Source organism: Dermacentor albipictus, chromosome 7 (assembly GCF_038994185.2).
Source record: "Dermacentor albipictus isolate Rhodes 1998 colony chromosome 7, USDA_Dalb.pri_finalv2, whole genome shotgun sequence".
NCBI lineage: Eukaryota > Metazoa > Arthropoda > Arachnida > Ixodida > Ixodidae > Dermacentor > Dermacentor albipictus.
In genome coordinates, this window is record NC_091827.1 from 59,384,854 (window position 1) to 59,412,411 (window position 27,558).

General features: G+C 45.4%; 1 protein-coding gene and 1 pseudogene across 1 annotated transcript in view; one reads left to right on the forward strand and one right to left on the reverse strand.

Annotated features, from left to right (window-relative positions):
- Positions 1-3,952: 3,952 nt before the first annotated feature.
- Positions 3,953-27,558, reverse strand: part of LOC135912686 (uncharacterized) — a 41,840-nt gene continuing 18,234 nt past the window's right edge. Inside the window, exons 6-10 of the mRNA XM_065445200.1 lie at positions 23,254-24,188; positions 17,941-18,161; positions 13,493-13,574; positions 10,113-10,305; positions 3,953-4,664 (exon numbers count right to left, since the gene is read on the reverse strand). Coding sequence (XP_065301272.1) covers positions 4,017-4,664; positions 10,113-10,305; positions 13,493-13,574; positions 17,941-18,161; positions 23,254-24,188 — 2,079 coding nt within the window. The 3' untranslated portion in view covers positions 3,953-4,016. The remainder of the gene's footprint in view (positions 4,665-10,112; positions 10,306-13,492; positions 13,575-17,940; positions 18,162-23,253; positions 24,189-27,558) is intronic.
- LOC135912641 (tigger transposable element-derived protein 4-like) lies at positions 5,256-6,846 on the forward strand (annotated as a pseudogene).

The window sequence follows — 27,558 nt, forward strand, 5'->3', positions numbered from 1 at the left end:
ACGAGCGCAGCCGTCCCCACTTCACGCCACCCTGCTCCCCTCGGAAGTGCAGACGAGATCGCCCACGCAGCTGCAGATGCTGTTACCGCAGGTAACTCGGCGCATGTGCAGGGCAGTCTCCCCTCCACTCCTCCTCCACTTCCTGTCACATGCTTTCACTGTAGCCTCCTCCTTTGCTTTCCTCCTCCCGTCGTCTTCGCTATCGCAAGAAGTTACTTTTTTTACCCCCCGCAGCGCTTCACATTCCCTATCTCATCCTTCGCTCTGCTCGTTACCTTGTTTACGCAAACGCCCAAAGCAGATATCGGCGCCAAGAGCTGCGCTCTAAAACAAATTCACTGAATGTAACGCATGTGCTGTATACCGCACTTCTCTCACGTGTGGAATGTCCTACGTCGGTCAAACTGGGATATGTATAGATAATAGGCTACGACAGCACAATAACAAAGTAAAGAATGTGGCTGCTGACTCTAAAAATCGAAGAGACCCAGTAGAAACTGTGGTGTATAAAGTGCAGCTTTGAACCGCAGATCTTTTAGGCACCTGTTCCTGGGTTGAACGTCGTCATCCCTTGGCGCAACTGCGCGAACACGCTTGTGCCACTGCTCGTACGTTGTTCTTTCACAGCTGGCTCCGATGCCGCTCATCATGCTAGAGTTCCCATGCTAGAGGCACTGACGCTCATCATGCTAGAGGCACTGACAGCACTGGCACACTGCCAGTTGGTTCAGTGATTTCGGATTAAAATTATTTAAAACGTGGATCGAGCTGCGTTGAAATTTCGCATTAGGGAGTATTGTAATCGTCGAACACCTTTTTATGTTACACTTCTCTGGTATTCAAAATAGCGACTTCCCACAGTAGCTACAGTCGTGTAGTGAGCATACGTAAAAACCAGCTCTGTATTATTTAGAAAGAAATGTAAAGTACTTTACTACATTTCTTTCTAAATAATAATAGCAGATGAGCAAATCGTACTTTTTAGTGTGCTGTGGGCAAAAATTTGGTAGCAAATCCCGATTTGGGAGGTGCCATCGCAACATGAATTGCACGGCTTTCCGTTAAAGCAATGACGCCCTTTTTGTACAGTCTTAAAAAGGAGATTACAGTTTCAGATAGCCACACCACCACATTTCGCTGTGCAAAAGTAAAAGCAAAAGAAGCAAGTTAGAAGCGGGAAGACTAGCATCACAATTTGTAACTGCTGCCACTTATGTGCAGGAAGTGCTACTGTTGACTGAGATTTGAATCATTGGCCCGTGTTTAGTGTACATTTGATGGCAAGCTGCTCGTTTCGTCGTCCCGGCCATAGTTTCATAGGATAATTACGACAAAAAGATTTCCTTGGACAGTAGAGGTATACAGCTTTGCTGTAAAAAATTATCATAAAATATGTACCCCTTCCCTTCCTTGTTATAAGATGCCCACCCCTCAAGCGGTTCTGCTACCGGTGCTTTTATGCATTACAGGTCCCTTTTGCTCACCTCCCCGAGTGTACACAGAGTGCCACTACCTCTGAAACTCTGTACTTGCTTGACATTGAAAGCCATCATGAAAATCGTTACGACGTTCGGCTTTCAAAGCAAAACCAGAGGTTACAATAGCAGTCAGGACATTGATATTTATGCAGAGAAGCTAGCATAGAACAGGTGTCAATTTTGTCTTTGCTGTCATATCTGAAGGCTTATAGCTGATAACAAATATTCTCCATTTGAAATTACACACGCTGCTTGCTTTATACAGAACATGTCTGCACATGCTCTCCAGAACAGACAAAACAGAAATGATTACCAAAGGACTGCAAGGTTCATGCAGAACCATCGACCCAAAATTCAAGGACAATTAAAAGGTTTCCAAGCATGCAACAAACAATATTCCAAGAAGTGGGAACAAGCCTTAATCGTGCACATTCACGGGAAAAGAAATATCTAAGTGCAATTTCTTGCAGCTAAGCAGCTGGTGAGTTGGACACACACACTTCACACTCTTCAGGTGGCTTTACAAAGTTGAATTTCCCACTGTAATGATGTCAGTCACCTTCCAGCGTGATGATTAGTAGTGTCCGGCTTCAGCCAAATAGATTGGTCGCATTAAAGCCAAATGACTGAAACGTACCTTCCACCATATCATAAAATGCCAACAAACAGGCATTTCTAGAGCCTGTGGCTCAAAAATGAAGCCACGGCAGCTGTGGTGGGAACCAGACAGGAAAAGAACACAACAGCGGTACGGCTTAGTTGCTCGATCTGGTTTTGTCTAGCTTCCCGACGACAATTGTATTTTAAACGAGCCTGTCATTGCTGGCTGTGCCCATGCCACTTGCATCGCCTATACGAGAAGAAAATATCTAGGACTGCTTCCCGATACTATTACGCGGTGTCTATGGAATAGCCTTGATGTGGAGTGTGTTACTTTGAATGCTCAAAAGTCACTCCCAACCCAAATTTTCAAGGAGCTTTAGAGGCCCTTGAATCTTTTATTTTTCCAATTTAAGGATTTCCAAGGAGGTGTACAAAGCCTAAAGCACTGAATGAGGGGATACAACTATGGAATGAGTGAAGCTTGACAAACATATTTTAATGATAATTTACAAGATCACTGCTTTGCTCTAGAGCAGGGGTTATCAAATTGGGTTAGTGAGAAGAAATCTTGCATTACATGTAAGATTTAACGAAGCTGTCGTGCTCCACATCTGCACTTCAGCAGTCTTTGAGACAGCCACACGGCAGCGGCGCACACAACTCCTCACTGCAAGATTCGCGGGCCCAGTGTCCATGCTTTTAATTCATGTTTGTGACGAGAGTTTGCAACACACTAGCGGGAATCAACTTGGATGTTCTGCAAGCTTTACAAACCTTTCCAAATTTAGCAGCATCTGCCCAGTTTAATTTTGTTGCTGACGCATTGCAATATTGGCCGTTTGAACACAATATTGTAATGGAAACGTGGGGCATGTTCCTGCATCATTTGTTGTTCTATCGCATTGGTGTCAGCACAGTGCTGCTTCGGTACAGGCTGGTTTCCTACTGCACCGCGAGAGTTTCCACCTCATTCAAAATAAAAACATGTGGTAAACATTTGAATGCGCACAGGGACACCGATAAATGCCAGGCAGTTGGGCAATTTAGGCTTAGCGTTGCGACCAGTACATTGAATTCATTCTGCAGCGAGACTGATTGGCGACATTTGTTCATGAAATATACAATTTTGTGCAGCTGAAATTTCGTTTATGTGTAGGCATTGCTTACAGCACGCAGTGCTAAGAGCAGTAATGGTACGGCCAGCGTATGCTGCAGTGCGGTGTGTGGAGCTGTGCAGGAAAAAAGACTATCTTATCATAAGTCCCTCACATCAAGGAAGATGGCGATCAAGATCAAGGACAACGTGCAAAACTGCAAATGATGGAGACCACACACAAGTGCGGCGGCGGCAGTAAACTAGGCAAAGCGGGAATACCCCTGACCTGCTGCGGTGGCAGCCACAATAGAGTGAAGCAAAAAATGAGTTTAGCTGGAAGCTGAGGAGCGGCAAGATAAAAATGCTTTTCCAGAAGTGACGGGAGGTTGCAGCACCTCTTCAACTATGCCAGGTGCCGCTTTATTTGAAAAGGCACATTTTTTTTTTCACACATTAGGTAACTGGCCATTATGGATATCATAAGGGATTTGTTTCTGCCGTCGTGCATGCATGGCGGTGACCCTCCAAGGGTTAATAAGTGCTTTTAGTGAGTGTGCATAATTACATCGCTGAAAAGAGGAGGAGTTCCATGGCACTCTGGCTGGTGGGCTTCCCTGAGGTCACAAAGTTTGAGAGCCCTTGCTCTAGAGCTACAGTGGCACACACAAGCAATAAAACATTGCCACAGTCTAGACACTTGCAAGTTTGACTGCAATGGAGTTTACACAGTGTGGAAACAAGATGGTACATGAAAGTATACAATAAAGACACTGAATGCACTTTCCAAGTGTAATTACAAAAATCTACGCAGGGTCACACTCCACTCTCGCTGAGCCCTTTCATAACAGCTCGTCAACTTGGTCTCTGATCGAGCTGAGCACTCCAATCTGACTGTCCGCGCTGCCCACTTCCCGGCACACTTCCTGCAGCAAGCGGCCAACAAGTTTCAGCGTGCTCTGCTTATGCAGCTGCCAGTTGTCATTCCGCGTGCAGTTCTCGAGCTCCTCGACCCTCTGCAGGAGATTCTGCAACGTCTCGACGCTGTCAACCTTATTGGGAACCGGCGTGCCGCACGGCAGCAGGCTCAGGCGCGCGTTCTCAATGGCCACCATCACGGACATGTCAGGTGAGACCGTCACTGATCGTGTGATGCACGGCATGGGTCGGTGCGTGATGTGGACAAAGTTCACCATCCTGTTGCTTAAGGTCTTCAGCCAGAAGCTAGATGTGTCCACTTCCATGATGTCCATGAACGTGAGTGGGGCTGACGCCTTCTTCTTCTCAGCAAATGGAGGGGATGCCTTGCTTAAAGTTCGCTTTACAGCGGCGCTTCTTACCCCAGTGGATTTGCTGCGTGTTTCACTGGAATCTCTGCCTCTGCCTCTTGTCGTCGTTTTTCTTGGAAGCAATGATATCATTTTCCAGCCACTGCGGTCAGAGGGGACCGATTGTTCTCCCGGCTCCGTCGCATCGTTCTCCCATGTGATCTGCAGAAAAGAGCGCACCGTCATGCTCATGCATATCATGCACAGTACTGCAGTGCAGTCCACTTATAACGATACCGCATATAACGATATATCGGTTACAATGATGGGTCGACATGAGAGTGTCATTTTATGCATTAGGTCCATGGGGAAAAAAAAACATTTATAACGATGGGTTATTCACCGCATATCGGATATAACGACCAAAATATTGCCGTCCAGATGGCTTCTACTGTGCAAAATAATCGTAACATTTGCGTTGCTTAATTCCCTGAAACAAACGATGTCGAGACGAGGCGATGTTTACCTCCGTAAGTTCGTATCTGCCGCCATTACCATCCTGCGCGTCCCGCGCCGCCCATGCACGAGAGAGTACTTGAGTAGGCGCAGCGCGCCACAAGATGGCGCTAGCTGCTTCATGCGCGTCGGCCACAGTCACTCCGAAAGAGAGAGAAAGATAAAAAAAAAACAACGAGCAAAGCGGCACGGTGCCGCCCGTCCCGCACCCAGTCTCTCTCTCTCTCTCTCGCGATAGCAGGCTGACGCCACTGAAGCAGCGTGCAACCAACGGTACAACTACAACCCCGTTCGAAGATGGCGCCGACAAAGCGTAAAGCTGTGTCGCTTGACACGAAGATGGATATTTTGCAGGACTCTCGACGCGGCTTCAAGGTGAGCGCCCTCGTGAAGAAGTACGAGCTCGCCCAGTCGACGATATCAACCATCTTGAAAACCGGGAGCACCGCGATTGTGAAAGCAGGAGCTATCAGCGGCCATGCCGATCAGTGGAAAAGGGTCAGAGACCCTTTGTACGCCGATGTTGAAGAGGCGCTTTACTAGTGGTTCATCACAACCCACGCGCATAATGTGCCTATTAGTGGGCCAATACTTGCCACCAAAGCGAAAAACTTCGCTTTTCTTCTGGGACGGCCAAAGTTTGAGCCTGGGGGAGGCTGGATTCAGCGCTTTAAAGAGCGGCACGGAATCGTTTACAAAAAACGTGGTAGGGGAAGCGGCGTCTTTGGACACAGAGGCAAAGCAGCAGTGGCTGCAGACAAAGCTGCCCGGCGTGCTGGAGCGCTACGCGGAGAAGGACATATATAATTGCGACGAAACTGCTGTTTTTTCAATTGTTGCCGTCGAAGACTCACGCTCTTAAAGGAGATCGATGCCCCGGCGGGAAGCACTCGAAACTTAGGGTGACCATGTTGCTGTGCATTAGCATGGACGGGAGCCATCGTCTCAAGCCTTTCATGATCGGGCGATCAAAGAAGCCAACGTGCTTTAAGAATCAGCACATCCCGGTCTGCTATCGCAGCAACAAGAAGCCGTGGATGACCCGCGACCTGTTCGAAGAATGGCTGCTCGAGTTCGACAGTTTAATTGAAGGCCAAGGAAGAAAAGTAGTGTTGCTACTTGACAACTGTAGCGCACACAGCGTTAACCCGAAGCTAACATCTGTCGAATTGATGTTTCTGCCTCCGAATACTACGGCAGGCCTTCAACCGTTGGACGCCGGCATAATCGCCAACTTTAAAGTCCTGTATCGGCAGCGCATGCTGGAGTGGCTAATTTTAGCCATTGACCGCGCAGCTCCTGGCACGTTGGGTCATGCAGACAGGCACCTGACCTGAAGATCAGCCTTTTGAAAGCCGTGCGCTTCATTTACGGTGCATGGTATGAAGTAAAGCAGTCAACCATATACAACTGCTTCAAAAAGGCGGGCTTTGTGCGTCAGGATGAACTTCCCCAACCCACTGAGACCAACACGGTGGAAGCCGCTGACATAACTGAGCTCTGGGAGCTTGTTCCTACTGGTGACACAGGTGGTGCGTCGATGGAGGAGTTTTTGACTGCAGACAGTGCTGCCTCGTTCTGCGATGAGGTCACCGACGAGGCGATCGCCGAAGATGTGCTGTCTTGACAGACGGCAAAGTTGTGCGACGGTGGCGACGGCAGCAGCGACAGTGACAACGAGATCGGCAGTGGCTCCTTGACCCCGACCATGATGTCCACGCAAAGTGCACTGTCCTCGATTGACTCCTTAATTGATTTTATGCATGCCAAAGGATTACCGCCAGTGTTCGCGCAGCAGCTGGAATCCATTTACACCACAGTTGTGAAGCTGAAGCTGCTGCAAAAGCAAGTGCTGATTTCGGACTATTTCGGCGCGCCTGACCCTTGACATGGTCATTGGCGCTAGAAATAAAGTTTGTTTTTCACAGCCGACTTTCTACATCATCTATTCTTTAGAGCAGGTAGCGAATTCGAGTTCGGAGCTGCAAAGGTATGTTCCGCGTTTTTTATTTTTTAAATAATTTTTTTATAACTGCAGTCCAGATATAGCGATCATCAGTTATAACGATCATACTATTTTTTGTCTTTCTCGATATCGTTATAAGTGGACTGCACTGTAGTGGGTCAGCAATGCCCACAGCAGCTTCTGAGAGCATCAGACCTGCGTGTCTTGCTCACAGAGGTTAAACATAGCATAAATGTAAGCGCGCCTCTGTATGATGAAAGAGCACACATTTGGGGAAGTGACATCAAATACGCAAACAAGTTCTGCAGACATCTTCAAGTTTTGTGAAAGAAAAAGTTTACATATACCTGAACCGAGTTGTCGGTGAATTCACCCCCACCCTACCATTTACTTGTCTTGTGGCTAGCTTTTGTTCGTAGAGCAACCGTCTCAGAGTGGAAAGGTGGTGAAGCTGGTTTTGAATCATGAAAGAGGTTATCATCATCAACCTATTTCATGTCCCCTAAACAACGAAGGCTCTGTCGATAATTTCCAATTACCCTATTTCTTATGTCGGTCAACTTCTATCCTTGAAATTTTTAGAATTTCACCAGACTGTCTAATATCCTCCCAAGACTCCTTGTTCAATGTTATTGCACATTGCCTTCAATCCTTTTTAAGTATAACTAGCAAAACATTGTGTAAAATATTAATCATGAATATAAGGTCAGATGACCATGTAAGGGCATGGACACAAAGTAATCATATCCTTGCAGTCACCTTTTAAGAAAATTTATATGAACTCCTTCCATGCCAGGCTATAATAGCAAATTCTGACCAAAAATGGCCAGATTATTTTTTAAAGAACCCCATTGCCAACATGTTTTACTTCCTCAAAAAGAATAAATGTGCTACTGCTTACGCTGCCCCATGGATTGCGTGCTGCCATCTAGTAGCAAAATTACTACTAAGCACCGAGACAAAACTAGGCTCGTTTATGACATAGCTAGAAAATGCAAAATACCAATGACAAACTGGGCTCGTCTTTCGGAGTTTTGATCCTGAAAAGCGAGGATGAACGTATCCTCCAACGCATGGAAGGGGGTTAATTTAATCTATCAATAAAAAGCGCCTGTAAAGTCCATTCCAAGTACCACAAAATGACAGAAGGATACAGGATACAGCATAAACATAGCCAATCACAGCACAATGAGATATTAAGGAATGTAGCGGTCCAATGCTGCCGATTTCCCATCAGGTGGAAGTGCTTCCAACCGTCTGGAATTCCCGCAGTTGCCAAGCACCAGGTTGAGAGCGAGCATGTACCCATTTTAACAGGAGGTAGCCAGCGGCAGCATTCGTCTGCCTCCCACAGGAGTGGCAAATGTTCAACCAGAGTTAAACCTCAATATAACAAACTTCTCTATATAATGAAGTATTTAACTTTTTGTAACTTCTTGTCCATAGAACATCATGTACTTAGAGCCTTGATAGAATGAAGCGTGTGTACATTGCAGTCCACTTATAACAATATCAAGAATGATCTGATTGCTAGAACCAATCATTGCTTTATCTGGACTGCCCCCAAAAAAAGCTGCCAAACATACCTTTGTAGGTCTGAAACCAAATTTGCCACTTGCACATAAAAATAGACATTGTGCACAGTAGCCTGTGAAAAATGAAACATTTAGTTTCATTTTTCACAGCCGATTAACCATTAGGCGCATTGAAATAGAAATCCATATTTGCTTTCGCAGGAGTTTCAGATTCACGTCTGTGGTGTCCAGCTGCTGTACGAACACTAGCGGCAATAAGTGTGCATGTAATCAATAAGCGACTTGATCGATGGCAGTGTACTTCACATGAACATAAAGGTCGGTGTCAAAGATGGGTCATTGTCAATATCGTCACCCCCGTCGCACGAAGCCGCCGTCTGTCGTGACAATGATCACGCCGTTGGAGATCTCTTCGCATAGCGAGGCAGCACTATCCACACTCAGAAGCTCCTCCATCAAAGCACCACCTGTTTCATCGTCAGTAGCAACATGCTTCCGGACCTCGGTAGATGTCAGCTGCTTCTACCGTGTTGGTTCCAGGGGTTTCGCTCAGGTGAACGAAGCCCTCCTTTTCTGTTGATCGACATAACCCCTGGTTGCAGCCGTCATGATTGCGGCGCTCTTTTGCAAGCTCACACTTTGAGCCTTGCAAAATTTACAGCCAAGTCTGAAGCGATACCAAATTGTGCTTTGTCAGCACCATCTTCTATCAACTGGGCTGTCCGCTACTGCATCCAGGGCGCATGTCTGCGCTCGATGAGAAGGGGGCAAAGGATGGGTGCCACTTTGCGGGCTTTGCGTCTCGCTTTTCTTGGTTTTCTCTCTCTCTGTCCTCATGCATAGCTCAATCATGAAAAACATGCATCAGTTGCCCACAATCGACACGGTCGACATGGACGATGAACAAGCGAAGCAAACGCTTGGTGTATGTGTCTTCAAGAGTCGTTTGCGTAGCATTTGACAGCATTTGACAGATGGTAAGCGCAATCACCATTAGCTAGACTTGGAACACCACATATCACTGTGACAAGTTCAGGGTGCCATCATTGCACAGGAAAAAGAAAAAATGAAATTTTGACGACAAAATTCAGGGGTGCGATCATTACACGAGTGCGATCATTATGCAAGTAAATGCGGTAGTAAGCTTCTACTCCTATATAAGCCATGTACACTGTGGTCAACTATCAAAGGAAACTTATACTCAGTATTCAATCATTAATTATAGCTAAGAAGCAAGGCAAAGCCTGCAGCTAATTTGCTTTTTTTTTTGAAGCGCGTGTGTGCCTAAGGCATCGTGCCAGTCACTTTTCCATGACATACCGTAAAACCAGGAATATAGATGGGACCGGAACATAGGTCAACCCAAAAACATTAATTCTAAAGATTGAAAATACCAGTATAAACCGGTAAAAAATTACCAGCATACAAGATGGGGGTCAACCTTCTGCCACGTTTTCTTGGACAAAATTTCGACCTAAATTCCGGTTATTACAGTAGCAAGAAAACTATTACAGCTATAATGCTTCAAATACCAATCAGGCATTCCCATTAACGTTGGACAGTACTGCACATCTCAAGCCTGTACGACGGCAGTGTCACACTGCTGCTACCGTTAAGAGTAAAAAAAAAAAATGAAGGGCCACCACCACAAACCTCTGCAGACGTCTTGCCCTCAAAGATGCTTGGAATAGCTTCAGGTTTAGGGATTCCGGTAAGTGGACACCCCGTGGTGATATCGGCGGGTCTGAAATGGTCGGAGCAGACGACGGTCGTCTGCAATGGCAACCAGCCCGTGCGGCCCATAGCCTGTGCCCACTGTTTCTTGACAGCCATGCTTCTTGGAAACCTGCAAGCAGAGAGGACACTGCACACCTCCATAGCATAAACAATAATTGGCGCTAAGTGCCAAGTGAATGACAGGACAGTGTGTACCTGCCAACCTGTGAACATTAAGGTTCGCAAAATCCCACAGACACAACAGCGAAGGAAGGGGGAGAGGGGTGGCATGCATTTTTATCAAACCTTGCCGTGAGCGCACAACTTTTTCAGGGATATGTACGCACTTTGTTAACGATTTACCTTTAGACTAAGCACACGAGTAGCAGTGAACCTACAAAAGCACGACCGACGAATTTTTACATCACAGTGACTTTTTTTTTTTTGGCTACTTGCTGTGGCCGATTTCACTCGTTTCATGGCCCAATGCACAAGCTTTGATGAAGCAATTAACCCTAAAAAAAAGGAAATTATAGGGTTTTACATGCCACAACCACTTTCTGATTATGAGGCATGCCATAGAGTAGTGGAGGACTCCGGAAATTTCGACTACCTGGGGTTCTTTAATGTGCACCTAAATCTAAGTATCACGGGTGTTTTCGCATTTCGATGGAGGCGAAATGCAGCCGCCGTGGCCGGGATTTGATCCCGCGACCTCGTGCTCAGAAGCCCAACACCATAGCCACTGAGCAACCACGGCGGGACAATTAACCCTCTGGAGTCACTTCACCATCAAAAGACTTCTAATGGAAGGTTTGAAGAGCAAAACATACTTGCGATAAGCTTATTTTTCGTAACTACCGATGCAACACACTTAAAAGCGTGGGGTGATCTTAGGTTCGTAAACTTTATGAAAAATTCACAGAATTGGCAGGTACGATCGCGCTTTCTCCAGATATGCAATAAGGGTGCTGAAATTATGAAAGGCATGGTGTAAGAAGATGCCAATAAAGGGCAAATAGCAATGTTTCGTCAGCTGGTGAAAAAAGTAACAGAAAAGCACACAAGCACTTGGACGGGCTACGTGTAGACCTTGGAGGTGTTTTGAGAATCTTAAGCGTAACCTAGTTGCTATATATGTAACGTTTAAAAATTGAACACTCTGTCAAAAAAACAAAAAAACACGTATGATGATAATACAGTAGGTCCAAACGTATTAGGCCCACTCTCCTTTTTTACCTTCTTAAATGAAATGGACTATTTTTTATTTTCATGTTGTCGCAACATCGTTATCTCCAAACTTCGTCTTCTAAATGTATCAGTACATGTGATAAAACTAATGCTACCAATGCAAATAGTTGCTTGGACAGGTGCTTTATGTTCTTTTGGCAGACACAGTTTCTGCGAAGTAGGGCAGGCAAATAATTTTTTTTTTTATTTCACGATTTATTGTATATAAGGTTTATATTTAAAAACTTGAGTGATCAATTTGAAGACAACTTAATTTTGTTTGATTCTTCAATAACGCTTCTGTTCCGATGTAATCAACATCGTATTTGACACTAAGTAGCTCAATTTCGCATTCACACACGGGAGGCTATACAGAGACCCCCCTCCTAATTGATGCAGCTTATTGTGGAGGAAGGTCAGCCAAGAGAGGGCAGTAGCACAGCTGTTACAAGCTCCGCCAGGCTTCTTGGCTGGCATGCTACATAATCGCCTACATCACATGGTCGGTTCATCTTTGGGTCAAGATTTTCACCTCTGAATGTGAAATAGCCTATCGAGTGTCAAACTTGATCATGTAAACAGTCACCTACTTATTTTTCAGATTTTTCTGCAAAACGCCCAAATAATCAAGCAGTCTAAATCTTGAACTTTAGCTGCAAAATTAATCTTGTTGCTTTTTTTTTACAAAGCCAGAGATATGAATAATTCACTTAAGGTGCAATCGCACTTGAAAGCCAACTTTATTATTTATGGATAAATCGTAGCCAAATTTGCACTCTTCATGTATGTGCTAATTCCAAAAAATGTAATAATCCTTGTACTAAGACAAGTAGTACCTCATATCTCACCGAAACAAGGTTCTTTTATTTGGAGGAAAATTAGCATCTAGAGAAAAAAAAAATACAGTAGCTAGGATATATAGAAATAACCTTGAATGTCTATGTTGTGCATTAAGGTATAAACCAACGTCCTAGGTCAATTTGAACTAGAGTTGGAGTCCATTGAGGTTGCTTGAAGAGAATGCAATACTGACATGTGAAACATATGGCTAACTAAAAAAAAAATTTTTTTTAAATATAAGCCTAAAATTAGGCTTAGCACACACTCAATGCATTTACCTTTTTGGTAAAGAATTATTGCAATAGCTAAATAGAACAGAAGCTATTGTCTCTCCGAAACTGCAAGTACATGTATAAGTCAAAATTGTTGTTTCGAGAAAAATAGGGAAAAAATTTCAAAGAATCTTTGTCGAGACATAACTGATGAATTCTTATGGAAATTAAGGGTCTTGGAATATGACGAAACGAATATTGTGAAAATTAAGGGCTTCAGAGATGCAAAAATGACAAAACTGAAAACGCAATTTTTGTGCCAATTTTTGGTGTTCAAGAGGAGCCTCCCCCTTTAGGTTTGCCCTGTGCTTTGCTGACATACCATCTACCTGAAATACCACAATGGCAAGCACCATGGGGGGTACCGCTGTGGCACTAATGCAGACGGTGGTCCCTGGCATGCTGCTTTCGAGGGTGCAGAGAAACGGTGCTAGAGGATTTGTTTTTGTTTTCGAAATCCTGAGCAACCCTTTTGGTTTAAGGTGGGCACAGATTTCCCATATTTTGCTGAAATACAACGGGGTGTTGCAGGGTTCGCCTCTCGGCACAATTCGGTGCAATCGGCACAGCGGTAGCATCACGGAGGACCATACCGAGAGAGCATTTGTTATTATCTATGTCATCATTATCATTATCACTCAGTAAATAGAATTCCTGACAAACGGAACCAATTTCCCTGGTCCCTTGATGTTCCATTTAAAGGGAGTCCACTGGAGGTATGCGAATCGCTGCACTACTCGAGGCAAAAGTAGTTTGCTTGAAAGCTTTGTCAACAAAGCTTTTTACTGTACAGTAAGTACTATTACTAGTACTGCTCCATCGAGCAATCCATTTGATTGTGGATCACTTATGGTCAGTTTCATTGCACTCAGGAAAGACGAAAAAAATGCGACCTACAAGAACTAGAAAATGGCACTAGGTTCACACTTTCAAGCACAGTTCCATGGCTGATGTTATGCCAGCTTGCAGACTCACCTGTAGAATGACAGCGGCCGATGCCTGGGCTCATCGGAGCGGTTGGAGCAGGAAGGAACACAGCACTTCAACACAGCATCACCTGCATCGGCAAGCACAGTACAAAAGGCCACCAGGTCAGCCTGGAAGAAACAAGAATGCTCCTCTCTGATGACCATCACGCGGCAGTTTATTTTAGCCATCAAATGCACTGGAGGAAGAAAAAGTACAAGGACGGAGCATGAGGTCAGGCAGCTAGCCTAGGCAAGGCAAACCTCCTCAGACACCGGCTTTTCCTTCGAAGCCTATCTGTGTGCTGGCTCCTGGGAACTGGGCCCTCCAAGGCAGCCAGACAGTTTAGGGTATTGTTTGGTTCGTGGTAGCTCTTAGTGGTGCCCTCGTCCCGATCAGCCCTTGTCACCCCTTTCTGCTCTTCCCATGCTCACCCTGCACTTGGTAGCTGGAAATTACTGCTTGCACATCAACTGATGACGGCATCTTTCCCATGAGTCTTTCCTTTATATTTTTTATGACTACAAGCTTCAAGATTGTCATGTAACATTCCCTGCTAGTCCTTTTCCTTGCTCTGTGGACATTACTGACCGCCGCTCCTAGTCAGGAGCACCTTGTCAAGCAGGCCGCTCTTTATGTAGCGATGTAATTAAACATTTTGTTGTGTGTTCTGTCACCCTGTCTCTGCCTCGGCCCTCTCCGCTGCTGGTCAAGCTCTAAACTGCCGGGCCAGCACTACCCCAGGCACTCGAGAGCCCCTTTACAACAGCGGTAGTACCTATTCTCCCCTCTGCACAGTTTCGCATGATGAGCTGATGCACGGAACTCCCGTGCAACTGAAGGGGCTACTAGTGGATCGAGCTAAGCCTTAAGCCGAGTTACAGCTAGAGCAAGCAGCCTAGGATGCACATTTATTGATTCTGCTACTGCAAACCTCCTTCAGGCCCAAGCAGGACGGTTACAAAGATTATTTAAACAGATAAAACGTAAATGTCACTCTGATAGTGCATGCAGCAAAATATTACGCTTCTTATAGCTATTCCTGAGAAAAAATAAGTATAATATAAAGGTGCTTGTAAGCGGGAATGATCGTGTCATTGCATGTAAGTATCGACATCAAGTATGTGGAAAGATTGGGAGCACTGGATACAAGGCATATCAAAATGGAGCTGCACACTCTACAACACGTTCTTTTGTGAACAGCACTACAGCTTCTGCTAAACCAATGGCAGTAATTACAGCTCCTGGAATTTTTCTGAACCAAATGTGTGCAATACACAACACACATGCACGTGGTCTTATCATGGTTTACTGCTGGCAACGTCAAGGTGGCATCATAGTGGACAACAGTTTATAATGGTTCGGCTCAGTTCAATGTCCATTGAATAAACACAGGTCAACACCTCACAGATGTCACTGCTTGAATGATAATGCGAAATCCCATGCAGCTCTTCTTGACCCCCGGCCTGCTGTCAGTCCTTCTCGATGCCAATGAAATTCTGGTGACACAGTAGCTTTTAAAAATCCAGTTTTTAGTGTCAACTTGCCTCTGACGAACCTAAAGAATTGCTTGATCAGGTGGCACGGGCACATGCCTACAGAAGCACATCCATGCACGTGGACAAAGAGTTCATTTCTCCAGCTTGGCAAGATAAAAGGCAGCCTTTTTATTTTTTTCCTTAAGTACTACTACATAGATGCTGGTCCACCATCACATGGTGGCTTCTTGCGTTCCCTTTGTAACCTGGATTGCTGCAGGATCTAGCAGCGTCTTAAATATACTTCACATTCTTTTTTCGTCATCAATGATGACATGTAGGCACCTTTACACAATTCATTTCCTCAAGAGCTGGCCGGCACAAAGTGATTATATGCTTGACATATCGTGCCTCCTGTCTCTAGATTTACCTTAAACCCGAATATTTCAGCTTATCATTTCTGGCTGCATATTGAAAAGGACAAAAGTCGGCCTCCACATGCATGGACACAGAGTCTGAGGAGGCTAAACCATTTTCTCAGACAAAATTTTACATAAGAAATCACAGCATTCGTAGATGTGCAATCAGGGCACACAACAGTAAATACGAATGGAGGCATTTGCATGCCGAGCTGGCAAGAAGAGACAGTTCAAGATCACGCAAGATGCACAAAATCTTTAGCACTCTTCAGCCTAAATTAAATTATGGGGTTTTACGTGCCAAAACCACTTTCTGATTATGAGGCACGCCGTAGTGGAGGACTCCGGAAATTTCGACCACCTGGGATTCTTTAACGTGCACCTAAATCTAAGTACACGGGTGTTTTCGCATTTCGCCCCCATCGAACTCTTCAGCCTAGATGCTCTTGTGCCACAAAACATTATGTATCATCATCACTGAGCACTGGTTAGTCCCGTCTCCGCTTATGGGTGACCAATGTGTCTCATGACTGTATCCTTGGCGCTGAGTGTGTTCTTCGCGGACAACTGCAGAGAATTGCGGTACAGTATTGGTTTTGTCTAGATGCAGCATCTCACAGCTGCAGCAATTGGCAGCTGTACTCGCCCATACGTCACAACCTACGCTGAAGCTGCACGCATGCACGTAACCCTCGCAGTCAATCTAGGTCCACTGCAGAGGTTATGCTCAACGACATCTAGGAATTAATTGTGACTGCTCTAATTACCCCCACTGGTTTATGAAAGCATAATTAGTACATTCTACGGTGCGTGTGTAGCAATCACTAAACTCTTCTGTTGCCATGGCAGGTCGAGATGAAGTGAGTGGCCGAAACTGTCGATGACTTAACTGCTGTCGCATCAGAAAACACGAGAAGCCTTGTACGCCTTTGCCTTCCATTTATACTGAGAGCCCTCTTCTTCTTTAAGGAAGGATGCGGGGCTAAAATTGCAACTTTTTACAAGAAATACACATATTTAGATTTATGTTTTAGACTCCATAACTAATAAAGAAGCTTCTCACTAAACTTGGTTGCATGCGGACTGCAGAAAGGAACCATGACGGCCGCACGTGCTTGCAAGCGAAAGTGCCCATCAATACTGTTGACAAAACAGAGCCTTGCAAAGTGCAAGAGAAACTAAATGCAAAATGAATTTCTTCGTTTGAAAAATAATTTCTTGCGCTTTTCAGCCAGGCAAGACCTATTGAGGCTGCAGCATACGACACAAGACACATATTATTTTCAGATGCAGGGGATCGAGATTGCGTGGCGGACTGAAGGTCAAATCGCTGGATCACAACTGGCCCGCATACTTAGATTACAGTTGGCACCAACCCCTGGTTGATGCTGGAAAAGTCGCAAGCGCCGGAACTCATCAATCAGGTGTCAGCGGATACATTCCAAAAGGCCTCTTTGCAACAAGCCTAGTAAGCCAGAGCTGAATGCAAAGTTTTTGAGGATGTAGATGCAAAAGAAGTGCCCAACGATCTAGTTTGCAACCTTCAGGTGAGACTTCAGCAGGCTTAGCTGTATTAGAGTCCGAGAGTGCAGATGTCATAGTGAGAGTCCTCAAGAAGCTGGAACTGGAATACTATATACAACTTGAATTTTAAACTTGCTTCGAAGACAGAAAACGCCGAGATTCTTGGCACACCCTGACAACAATAAAATAAAGCTTTGCTTTCAAAATATGCAATGTCTACAAATAAAGAAAAAAAATACATAGAATGGCAAGCAGCTGCCTATATACGCCATACACAAGGTATCTATTCAGAAAAATAGTATGCATATATTTTAATGAGCATTTTTGAAATGGGTGTTTTCCTAAGCTTAGTTGTGCAATTTGTGACACCATAAAATTTTTTTTTGCATTAGAGTAATAAAATGTTGAATGCATTATAATGGCAGTAAGTTCATTTGTCTTGAAAAAAAGTTAATAAAAATTGGCACACTGGTTCAAAAGTTAACCTTTCAGAGTAGCATCCCCCCTCTCAAATGGGCACAGCTGAAGAAGACTGATCTCGAAGCTCATAGCTGATAGCGAGCACCCTTCCTCCAACATCTCAATAAATGGTGCCCCATCCTGCATCTGACCAAGCAAAATAGTAATTGTAGTGTTTTTGCTCAAGAATTCAAAATTCAATGCCATGCATTTTCATCAATTAAATGCCAAAACCACAATAAGATTATGAGGCGGGCTTTAATGGGGGACTCTGGATTAATTTTGACCACCTGGAGTTTTTAACATGCACGCAATGCACGGTACACAGGCGACATTGCATTTCACCCCCATCGCAATGTGGTTGCCTCAGCCAGGATTTGATCCAGCGCCCTCGATTTAGCAGTGCAATGCTCTAGCTACTATGTTGGATCAGTTTCATCAATGAATACAAAAATAAATTAAGACTGATATAGATAAAGCAACTGCTACCTCCTGCTTACTTGCACATTCAAAGAGCTGTATTTCACCACTTCTATGAACGAACTTGCCATACGAGAAACCAAAGTAAAACGCTTGCCTGAATTTGTGGACTGTTCGTTTGCAACACATCGGTTTCGCACAGGATCAGCAGACAGAGAACTAGTGCCTGCCGGCTTGTTCCGCACGGGCACCAAGCCCGGATACTCTGCTGGCCGCTCAATGTCCACAGATTCAACTTGATCGGATGTACACGTCGCTGCTAGCGTGTCGAGCGCACGCTCACGCAGCTTCGCAACAATGTCCCTGCTCTGCGTCTTACTGAAAAGAACGTGGGGAAGGAAAGGGAGGTTAGCTTGAAGGGCGAAGCATTGACAGCGACAGCAAGGCATATCATTCGGCTTAAACTCCTTGGATGGTGCTACAACTATAAGAGTGCAAGACACATTGACGCAAGAAAGAATGCAAGGCAACTGCTGCTGGCCACAAGGAACAACGTCCCGACAGCTACCAGGCATATGACGATGCGTTGAAGTGGTGCTGCAGGTGTCGCACCTCGGTGGTGCATGAGGTGAGACCAACTGAAAACTGTCAGCACCACAGTGAGTGCCCAGTCAAATATTAGGTGAACTTGGGTTGACATTTACTTTCCGGTCTGTTTCAGACCAGAGCATACTCGCAGCAGCGCAAAGGGAACACTAGTGTGGTCGGAGTGTGCACGACGCTGATGCCAGCAGCGGAATGCAGTAGGCCGTCCTAGCTCAGCCACTGTGCTGACTGAGTAGAGTGTTGATAGTGCACCTACTTCGCTTCGTTGTTTTCTGCAGCTAAACGCACTCCCACATCTCTGATAACCCTCTAAACCTTTCCGCGCATGCATCCAGAGTGTCCGTATAATTGCCCATCGGAATAAATAAAAATTGCCTACGTCTCTTTGTGCTCTGCCGTGAATGACACCCAATCGTGATAGCGCTACCTTAGTACATGGCACAGACATTAGTGGCGGCCTTACAGCAGTCTACTTTGGTTACGTTCTGCAAACAGTCAAATCTGCATTAGCAGCATGGCCGGTATGAATGTTCTTGAACACATGGCTGGATCTTTAGAATAATGCAAAATTCTGCAACTCGCGCACTATGCAACTGAGAGTTCAACACACCTGGATGTGAAAAGTGCTTTTGCTGCAGGCAATCCAAGCCTCAAGAAACTGGCTTACGTAGCACGGCGTTTTGAGTTGCCAAGCAGTGCCAGTGAGCACATCTCTGCTATGTGTAATTAAATAATGAATCACAGTACCATACATTTGTATATACAGAAAGGGAACTGATGGGCAAAATTTTTGTTAGTCACAACCTCATGAAGCAAACGAACAATGAAGCCAAGGAAAGCATCGTGGAAATTAAAGGGGCCCTGAACCACCACTCGGGCTTGATGAAACAACATAATAATAATAATATTTGGGGTTTTACGTGCCAAAACCACTTTCTGATTATGAGGCACGCCGTAGTGGAGGACTCCGGAAATTTTGACCACCTGGGGTTCTTAACGTGCACCTAAATCTAAGCACACGGGTGTTTTCGCATTTCGCTCCCATCGAAATGCGGCCGCCGTGGCAGGGATTCGATCCCTCGACCTCATGCTCAGCAGCCCAACACCATAGCCACTGAGCAACTACGGCGGGTTGATGAAACAACATAGTCCGTGGGTAGAATACATTGCTGTGAACATCTGAGCCAAGTTTTGCTGTCGTACACGGTGCGTGGAGCTTGCAAGCGGAGCCCGAAATTACCTTTCCCTCAAACACTCTCTTTTCAACAGATGCCTGCTCCTCATTCTCTTCTGGATGCTTTATTTCGTAATAAAGCGGATTCCTATGTGCAGCTGCTATTGCTAGCTGCGGTCTGCTACGTAAAGTAGATATCGCCGCTGCCACGAGGTGCCGGCACAGGTCCACTAGCAAGGTGCACTGCGGCTCGCTGAGGACTACCGCATTTGGCTTATGTTTGACACGTCGTAGGCACCAAAATCAGAAGTTGTGGTGTCTACGTTAACATCCAAAAGGAGATTTGAACTGCGTGCCACGGTGACATTTAGAATGTGGAGTGTTGTGAGCACACCCTACTCCACCGTAGCCTTCGCAGTGCAAGGCATTGAAGAAGGAATAGGAGCACAGCGGAGGCCATGTTTGATTGCCAATAACACCGCTTATTCTGAACGCGCTGAAGTACTTCTTGTGGCAAAGTATTCCTGATATAGCCTATTTTCACTTCAGATGCCTTTCTCCACTTCAATAAAAAATGGTCCAGGGCCCCTTTAACCCTTTAAGGCCCAGTGATTCTAAATGGTATCATCAATTTCGTAGGTCAGTGGGCAGCTCCGGGTTAAAAACAAAAGGTTATTCTTGCGCTAAAACTCATATTTAGCCTTTGCTCTACATATGCTGGCAACCTGGTAGAGTTAAGGAAGTGCTGCCATTTGAGAGCAAAAAAATAAAAGAATCGTTTGCACTGTTTCCGCCATTCGCTGAGATCACCTCTCCTTTTCTCCGTGCAGAGGTAAGACGACTATTTTATTTTTGTCTCGAACTTTCGTACTTTGACTATCAGGTATTACGCAACGATGCATTTCAAGTCCACCAGGTCCCACCGATTCCATTTGGAATCATTAAATAAATTTTGATTGAAAAGTGCAAGCACAGATTTTAAATTTTTTTTTGCTTTACAAGTGTGCACATCTCAATTTGTAAAGACCAATTTTTTACGTTGCATAGAATTAATTCGGGCCTGAATTAATTCGGGCATGTTTAGCGTGTCGTAGGCACTAAAATCAGAAGTTGTGGTGTCTACGTTAACATCCAAAAGGAGATTTGAACTGCGTGCCACGATGACATTTAGAATGCGGAGTGTTGTGAGCACACCCTACTCCACCGTAGCCTTCGCAGTGCAAGGCATTGAAGAAGGAATAGGAGCATAGCGGAGGCCATGTTTGATTGCCAATAACACCGCTTATTCTGAACGGGCTGAAGTACTTTTTGTGGCAAAGTATTTCTGATATAGCTTTTTTCACTTCAGATGCCTTTCTCCACTTCAATAAAAAGTGGTCCAGGGCCCCTTTAAGTGTGGTTTTTCATAAACAGAAAAAATAATAAAAACCGAAGTTAAAGAGAATGAAAAACTTGCCACTAATGGATTGCACTAATGTGAAATCGAGCTTCAGCGGTAGCTGTCCTCCCATCCACTTTTTTAGGTACTATATGTGCATGTGTGCAAGATCTCATCACAGGTGTGCTAGCCAGCGTTACTCCTGGCCATAACAGTGGATGTAGAACATTCTTTCAGAACCTCATGCGTCACATAATATGTGAACTTTGAAGCAGACAACTGGTCAATAATCTTTGTACGCTACTATACAGGGTGTTTCTTTACGGACATCAAGTAATATTTAAACACAGTCATTCTGAAATAAAAGGACAGTTCCTTCGGAGACAAGCCGTCAGTGGTGGTGAGAATGAGGTGATTGTTGATAGGTGGTAATTAGTTGCTGATTAACAACAATCCATTAGTTAACTTTTAAGCTTTTAGTTTTGGCAGAGCCCATCGTAATTGAGAAATTGAAGCGAGCTCTACATACAAGCCGTATCAACTTTTGGATCTGGAAAAATGCAATCATCCACGGAATTATTACACAACAAAATTCAGCTATCAGGTGCGGGAAGCCGAAACTGGGAGGCTGCAGCAAGCGCGATGACGCGCCCCTCGAGGCGACGTTCTGCTTACGTCACCCAGCAGCGGGCAGCACTGCGACAGCGAGGAGCACGGAGCACAGCAGGAAAAAGGCAATGGCGAAGCACAAAGCTTATATGCATCATGCTGGTTTACGACTGTGTTGAGCAATGCCATCAGCCTCATACAGTAGGCTAACATAGACATGGCACAGCGATTTCAGGTCTACTAGACTTGGAAATCAGAAATGCATGATAATGATGCCAGTGGCTGATGCAAATATTTTATAACGATCAGCACTTACATGTTTCAAGGTTGCATTAGGTTTTAGTTCTTACACCAGGTGCTCAGATAGTGAGATATTCAAAGTAATGTTGGCAATTCAGGGACGCCGCTGCTCTTTGTCAAGTAAAAACCACTACAGCGAAAACTGTTCACAATATATCGACGCACCGCAGCTGCTGCTGTGTGTGGTATGCTTGTGCAGCCAAGAGAAATTTCGACATACTGCAGTTACTGCTGTACCAAAAGGCTACGCAGTGGTTCTCCGACGAATTGGTACGAACTGACACGTAATCACGTAAATTTCATGGAAAACACGCTAAGACATCTATAAATCATTTCGCATCATGCGACAGCAACACATTCAAGCAGTGCCAAGCTGTTTTGCACAAGCCAGAGAGGAGGAAATGCTCGCCGCATGCCCCTTCCTCCTCACCCAATGAAAAGGCCTAGAGGCATTATCTTCAAGGCCATTAACAGGTTTAGGCATTGGAAACAGACAAGCATGGTGCGTAGATCATTAAAACAGAAGCCCGTGCACCCTTCCTCTCGAGGGAGCCGCCTATTCCAGCCAGAGAGTCAAGCTCAGATGCGCAAATGTCTGCGTAAGACACACTGCCTGCAATGTCACCCACTGTGGCATGTGACCTCAGTAAATAATTTGATGAGGAATGCACAACGTCGCCACTGAGAGTGTGCTACGCAGCAAAGAGAAGCGAAAAAAAGGCAGGGATCGTGATGTAAGTGCGACGCGGCTTATCGGCTCTGGTATGGGAGAAGGCAGGGATGGATTGTTGCTTGCGCACGCTAGTCAAGTCAGAAGAGAGGGTTCTATATTGGCAGTAAAATTTGCCTCTGGGCTGCATGGCAATGCAACATTTCAGTTCCTGCTTTCTCTTCTAGTAATGAACCAATGTGAAAAATACATGTGGTAAGCTGCTCCGAACAATTTTCTGCACTTGTATAACTAAACTTACGGCGAATTCGGCAAGTCACAAAGGTGCACCCCAATGAGCTGTTTCATCCAATCATGGTCACACCAGAGGTGCCCCAGTGCATTTCGGTGCGATTTGCCGAATTCACCATTAGCAATGGCGCCTGGTGTGGGTTCATGCATCGCCACACGTGCAACAACACATGCACTGCCATGCTGCTTTGAAAACACCAGGGTTCTCTTTAGCAGCATCCTAATTCCCTCGAACTTCGAGCAGGTCCAACGTCCACCTCAAATGTTCATGCCTTACTTGATCAAATGACAGAAGTGTCTGCCACTCTCTGCCTGAGCACAACCTCTGCAGTGGCTGGAAAACTAATTGTGTACTTTTCTCTAACAAGCAATACATCTTCTGCTAATCTCTAGCCTGTAATCTTCAACACACGAGCAAATAGTGACAGAATTTTGGTCCTACCTGGTACTGCCACCTGATGTATTGGAAGATTCTGCAGCTTGCAGAAGGGGTTCTTTGCACTCCTCACAAAGCATGAATGGGGAACATTGCCCTTGAGGATAGTTTCCTACAAGCCACTTGCGAATTTCTACAAAAATCTTGGTCAAGTCTTTCTTCTGGAAAGTGCGTTGGCAAACGTCACATGCACCTTCGGAAGCATTCTCATCAGGCTGGTTGCCAGACTCGGTGCCTACATCAGATATTTCGTTTGAAAGCTCTTGACGCTGCAGGTCTGGTGACTTCATGCTGGCCGGTGTTGTTGGAGCTGTCACTGGCTGCCGGGAACTAGCCAGTGTCGTCGGAGCTGTTACAAGCTTCCGGGCACTAGCTGGTGTTGGAGTGGCCACAGGCTGCCGAGAACTAGCTGGTGGTGTTGGAGCTGTCCCGAGCTGTCTATTAGCTTGCTGGTCGCCCGACGGATGTGCCTCCGGCGCCGCTGCAGGTTCCTCTGCAGCTTTTGGCTGTGCCTCAGGCTCCATTACTTGCAAAGTATTTGACCCGAGCTCGTTGAAAGTGGCACATTGCACTATCAGCACCTTCTGTTGCTGTCCGCAGTCCGCAACATCTTGGACGCCTAAACTTGGCGCGCTTTCACGTTGCGAAGTGGGCCCCGTCATCGCCCGCTGTTTCGGCTGTCCGCCCGATGACGTTTGATGCGCAGCGGCCGCTACCTCTTGACGAGTGGAGTCATTGCCACCTGTTCTGACAGGTGCAGAAGGTACAGCAGCCGAGGTCGTTGGAGAGTTCAGCGCAACGACGATGAAAGTACTCTCCTTTGCGAACGCTGAGGACTCGGGCGTGTTTGTTTCCCTCCCGTATGGGCTAACTGCGTCGGTCGACTGGATACGGGTGCCAGCGGCGGCAAGCTTCCTGGGAGCGCGGCGAGGTTGACTGACCTGCACAGATGCAGCAAGTAGTGCTATCGGATATGTGCATTTTCAGAACACAGGAGTGCAACATGTCAGTAGTTAAAAAGAGCCGTAGAAGGAATCCTGTCCCGATACTTTTGGCACAAGCTGCATCCACAGGTGAAGACATCACGAAGACACGTTTTTACCCGATTCCAAACCGCCTCCGAATCAAACGCATGGGTTCAAAAAGTAAAAATATCGTGCACGCAAATCTAACGTGCGTAATTCACCACCAAAGAGCGCATATTTATTCACACACTGAATGGCCGTCATCGTCACTGTCGGACAGCACCTTATCGGACTGTATCAACGGCTCCTCAGCTTGCAGCATTGCCTTTGATACCCAGCATTTCTTTTTGAACGACTAATAACAATCGCAAACGAAACGACGTGCTTGCCTGCACGTCGACTAACCAGTTCGTCCTAGGACGCAAGCGAGCTCCAGACACATATCACGGGACTCTACTGCAACAAGCTTAAGTTAGAAAATATACTTTTTTTAAAGTTAGTTTACGTAAAGAAAGCGGCACGTTGTAGGTGGTAACATAGAAAAACGTAGTCGCCACAAACGCCGAGAAACATTTTCGTGGACATCTTGTGGCGACAATGGCGATGATGCTGGCTTTGACAACTGTTCGCGCGCACTAACGCAGTTTCGGTTTCGTATCTCTTTGTATAGACCCCATGTTTCATCGCTCATTGCAGCAGGACACTAAACAGGTATATTACATATTATCAATGTATATATTAAGTATAATTAGTAAATTACGCCTCTTCAGTAGCAAAGCGGCCACTCACGAAGTCTTGTAGGACTAAAAAATCATAATAATAATCAGTACCCTTCCACTCTGTGAAGAAGGATGCGCAAAACCACCTGCTTCTTGGCCAATCCCCCATTGTGGGTATGCGCCACTGTTTAGGATACAAGACAAGGATGACCAGCGTAGCTCTGTATGTGGGCCCTTTAAACTGCATCACCGCGGCGGGTCGGCCCGGTATTTCACTAGCTTCGGGATCGGCCCACGTATGGGGAGTGCATTAAACGCCTGCTTCACCTCCGCCGCGGGTCGGCCCGGCATTGCACTATCTTCGGGATCGGCCCACATATCAAAAATTGTTGGTCTATGTCCACAAAGACGATATCTGCCAGAACGTAGCCATAATTAGAGCTTCGCTGTAAAAACGTAACAACGAAATGCGGGCGTTGACGCTATCGTTCCGAAGTTCCCGCATGTCAGCTCGCCGCGACTCCAAAGACTTGAACAATCCTTAACAACTTACAGTCAGGTCCACTTAATCGTTTGTTAGTAAATAGATGAGGGAGGGCCCCATCGAAATGTAAGACAACCAAAGGCTCAGGCGCCGCATACCACTGATCGATTTACAGAGGCTGCATGACCAACCGCGAGTTAGGGAAAACGATGCTCGCATCGGCAAGCGCGACCTGCCTATCACCACATTACCATGTCTAGCGATTGGTGCCGTTCACGTGTGCTCGCACCGACATCGTCATATTTGCAGCTGCAGTGTGCAAGTGAAACATCGAGCAGCTAAGCAACTGACTCCAAACAGCTCGCGTCCTGCGCCAAAAGAAAACGACCAAGAAACAAGAAAGTACACTGAAATCAACGACGTCGCACTGACGTTGCGGCACCGACTTTCAGCGCGAAAATCAAGAAAGATTGCCCATAATTTTCCTTACTGTAGATCCATCTTTCTCCACCAAATTAATAAACTACGAGTTTTGCAAAGGTGTGCTACCAGTATAAACTCATTTAGTATTGCTCATTACAGCCCCCCACCCTACCCACTTTCCCCATTTTGGCACAATCGAAATTGCATATAGGAAACCTTCGGAAAGCATTGGAGAAATCTTGAAAAAAGAACACCACAGTGGTACGTTCAGGATCAGGTTTGACCACCAATTAGTTTATTTAATGTGCACTTAAACCTATAAATACACCAACATTTTACCATTTCACTCCAGGTGAGATTCGGCCACCACAGCCTGGGATCGCAGGTGCAACCAATTGTGCTAAATAGCAAAAGAGCAAAGCCATGTTGAGCCAATGCAGTAGCTCATTCAGTTCAGTTCAGTTCAGTTCAGTTTTATTTCCTTAAAGACCCCTTTGCTAGGGGTATTACATAAGGGGTGGGTACAGATTAATATACAAATATAAACACAGGTATACAGAAAAAATTGTACATTGAAGCTACACTTTCGCAAGTGCAAAACAACAGAAATAATAACACGTGAGAAAGCAAGTTAATGATTAGCCAACAAGGACACATTTTCCAGAAACGATGCCGGGCAAGTGATTGCAGCTACGTGGTGGGGAAGGGCGTTCCAATCTGATGCTGTGCGGGAAAAAAAAGACGAGGAAAATGTAGTTGTGTGGGAGCGTGGGCGTAAGACTTGTAATGGGTGCCCAGTTCGTAGAGATATGCGTGCGGGTGGTGTGATATATGGCTCGTGAAATAAGGTACTGTACAAAAACTTACGAAAGAGACAAAGGCTAGCAGTAGCACGGCGACGTGCAAGGGGCTGTAGATCAGATTTTGCTTTTAAGGATGATACGCTTACGTCGTATGAGTATGAGGAATGGATGTATCTGACGACGCGGTTTTGAAAGGACTCGAGCTCGTTAACTAGATAGACTTGATATGGATTCCAGATGGGTGATGCGTATTCGACTTTCGGTCTGATAAGGGATTTGAAAGCTAGTAGTTTTACGTTCTGCGGGGCGTCACGCACTGCACTGCATCCACTACTGCATCCACTACACTGCATCCACTACACCAAGATGCTGGCTTTCCTGCACAGCTCAGTCATTAAGTTGTTAAGCCTGAACCTCATAATGAAGAGCAAAAATGCGTGTTATATTTTGAGAACAGATGTGAACATACTGCCCTCGAAACAAAACTTGCTCTAACTTATATTCAGAGCACGATTACGAAAATATGATGCAAGATGGTTTCTCCAGATTAAAAAAACAAAATGAGAAAAAAAAAACACCAGGTAATACTGTGGAAACACCACAAATGTTTTCTTAGCCTTTTTGCCCAACTCATAGACCTCCACACATTTCTTCCCCCTTGCTTTTTCTCTCTCTCTTCTGCACCAATACATAAGCCATAATGACAGTGAGCTGGCTATAGCCGCACGGTGATGGGCTCAGGTCTCTCAATGGTACATTTAGATCACAATGGAAGTGGCCAACCATATGGACTTATCAAATGAAAAGTATATCGTAGTCACTCGCACAATACTCGCCTTCCCCACATTGGCCATAAAAATATTGTGACTTTTTTTATAGAGTAATCATTGCACCCTCGAAAATTAATGCAGTGACAG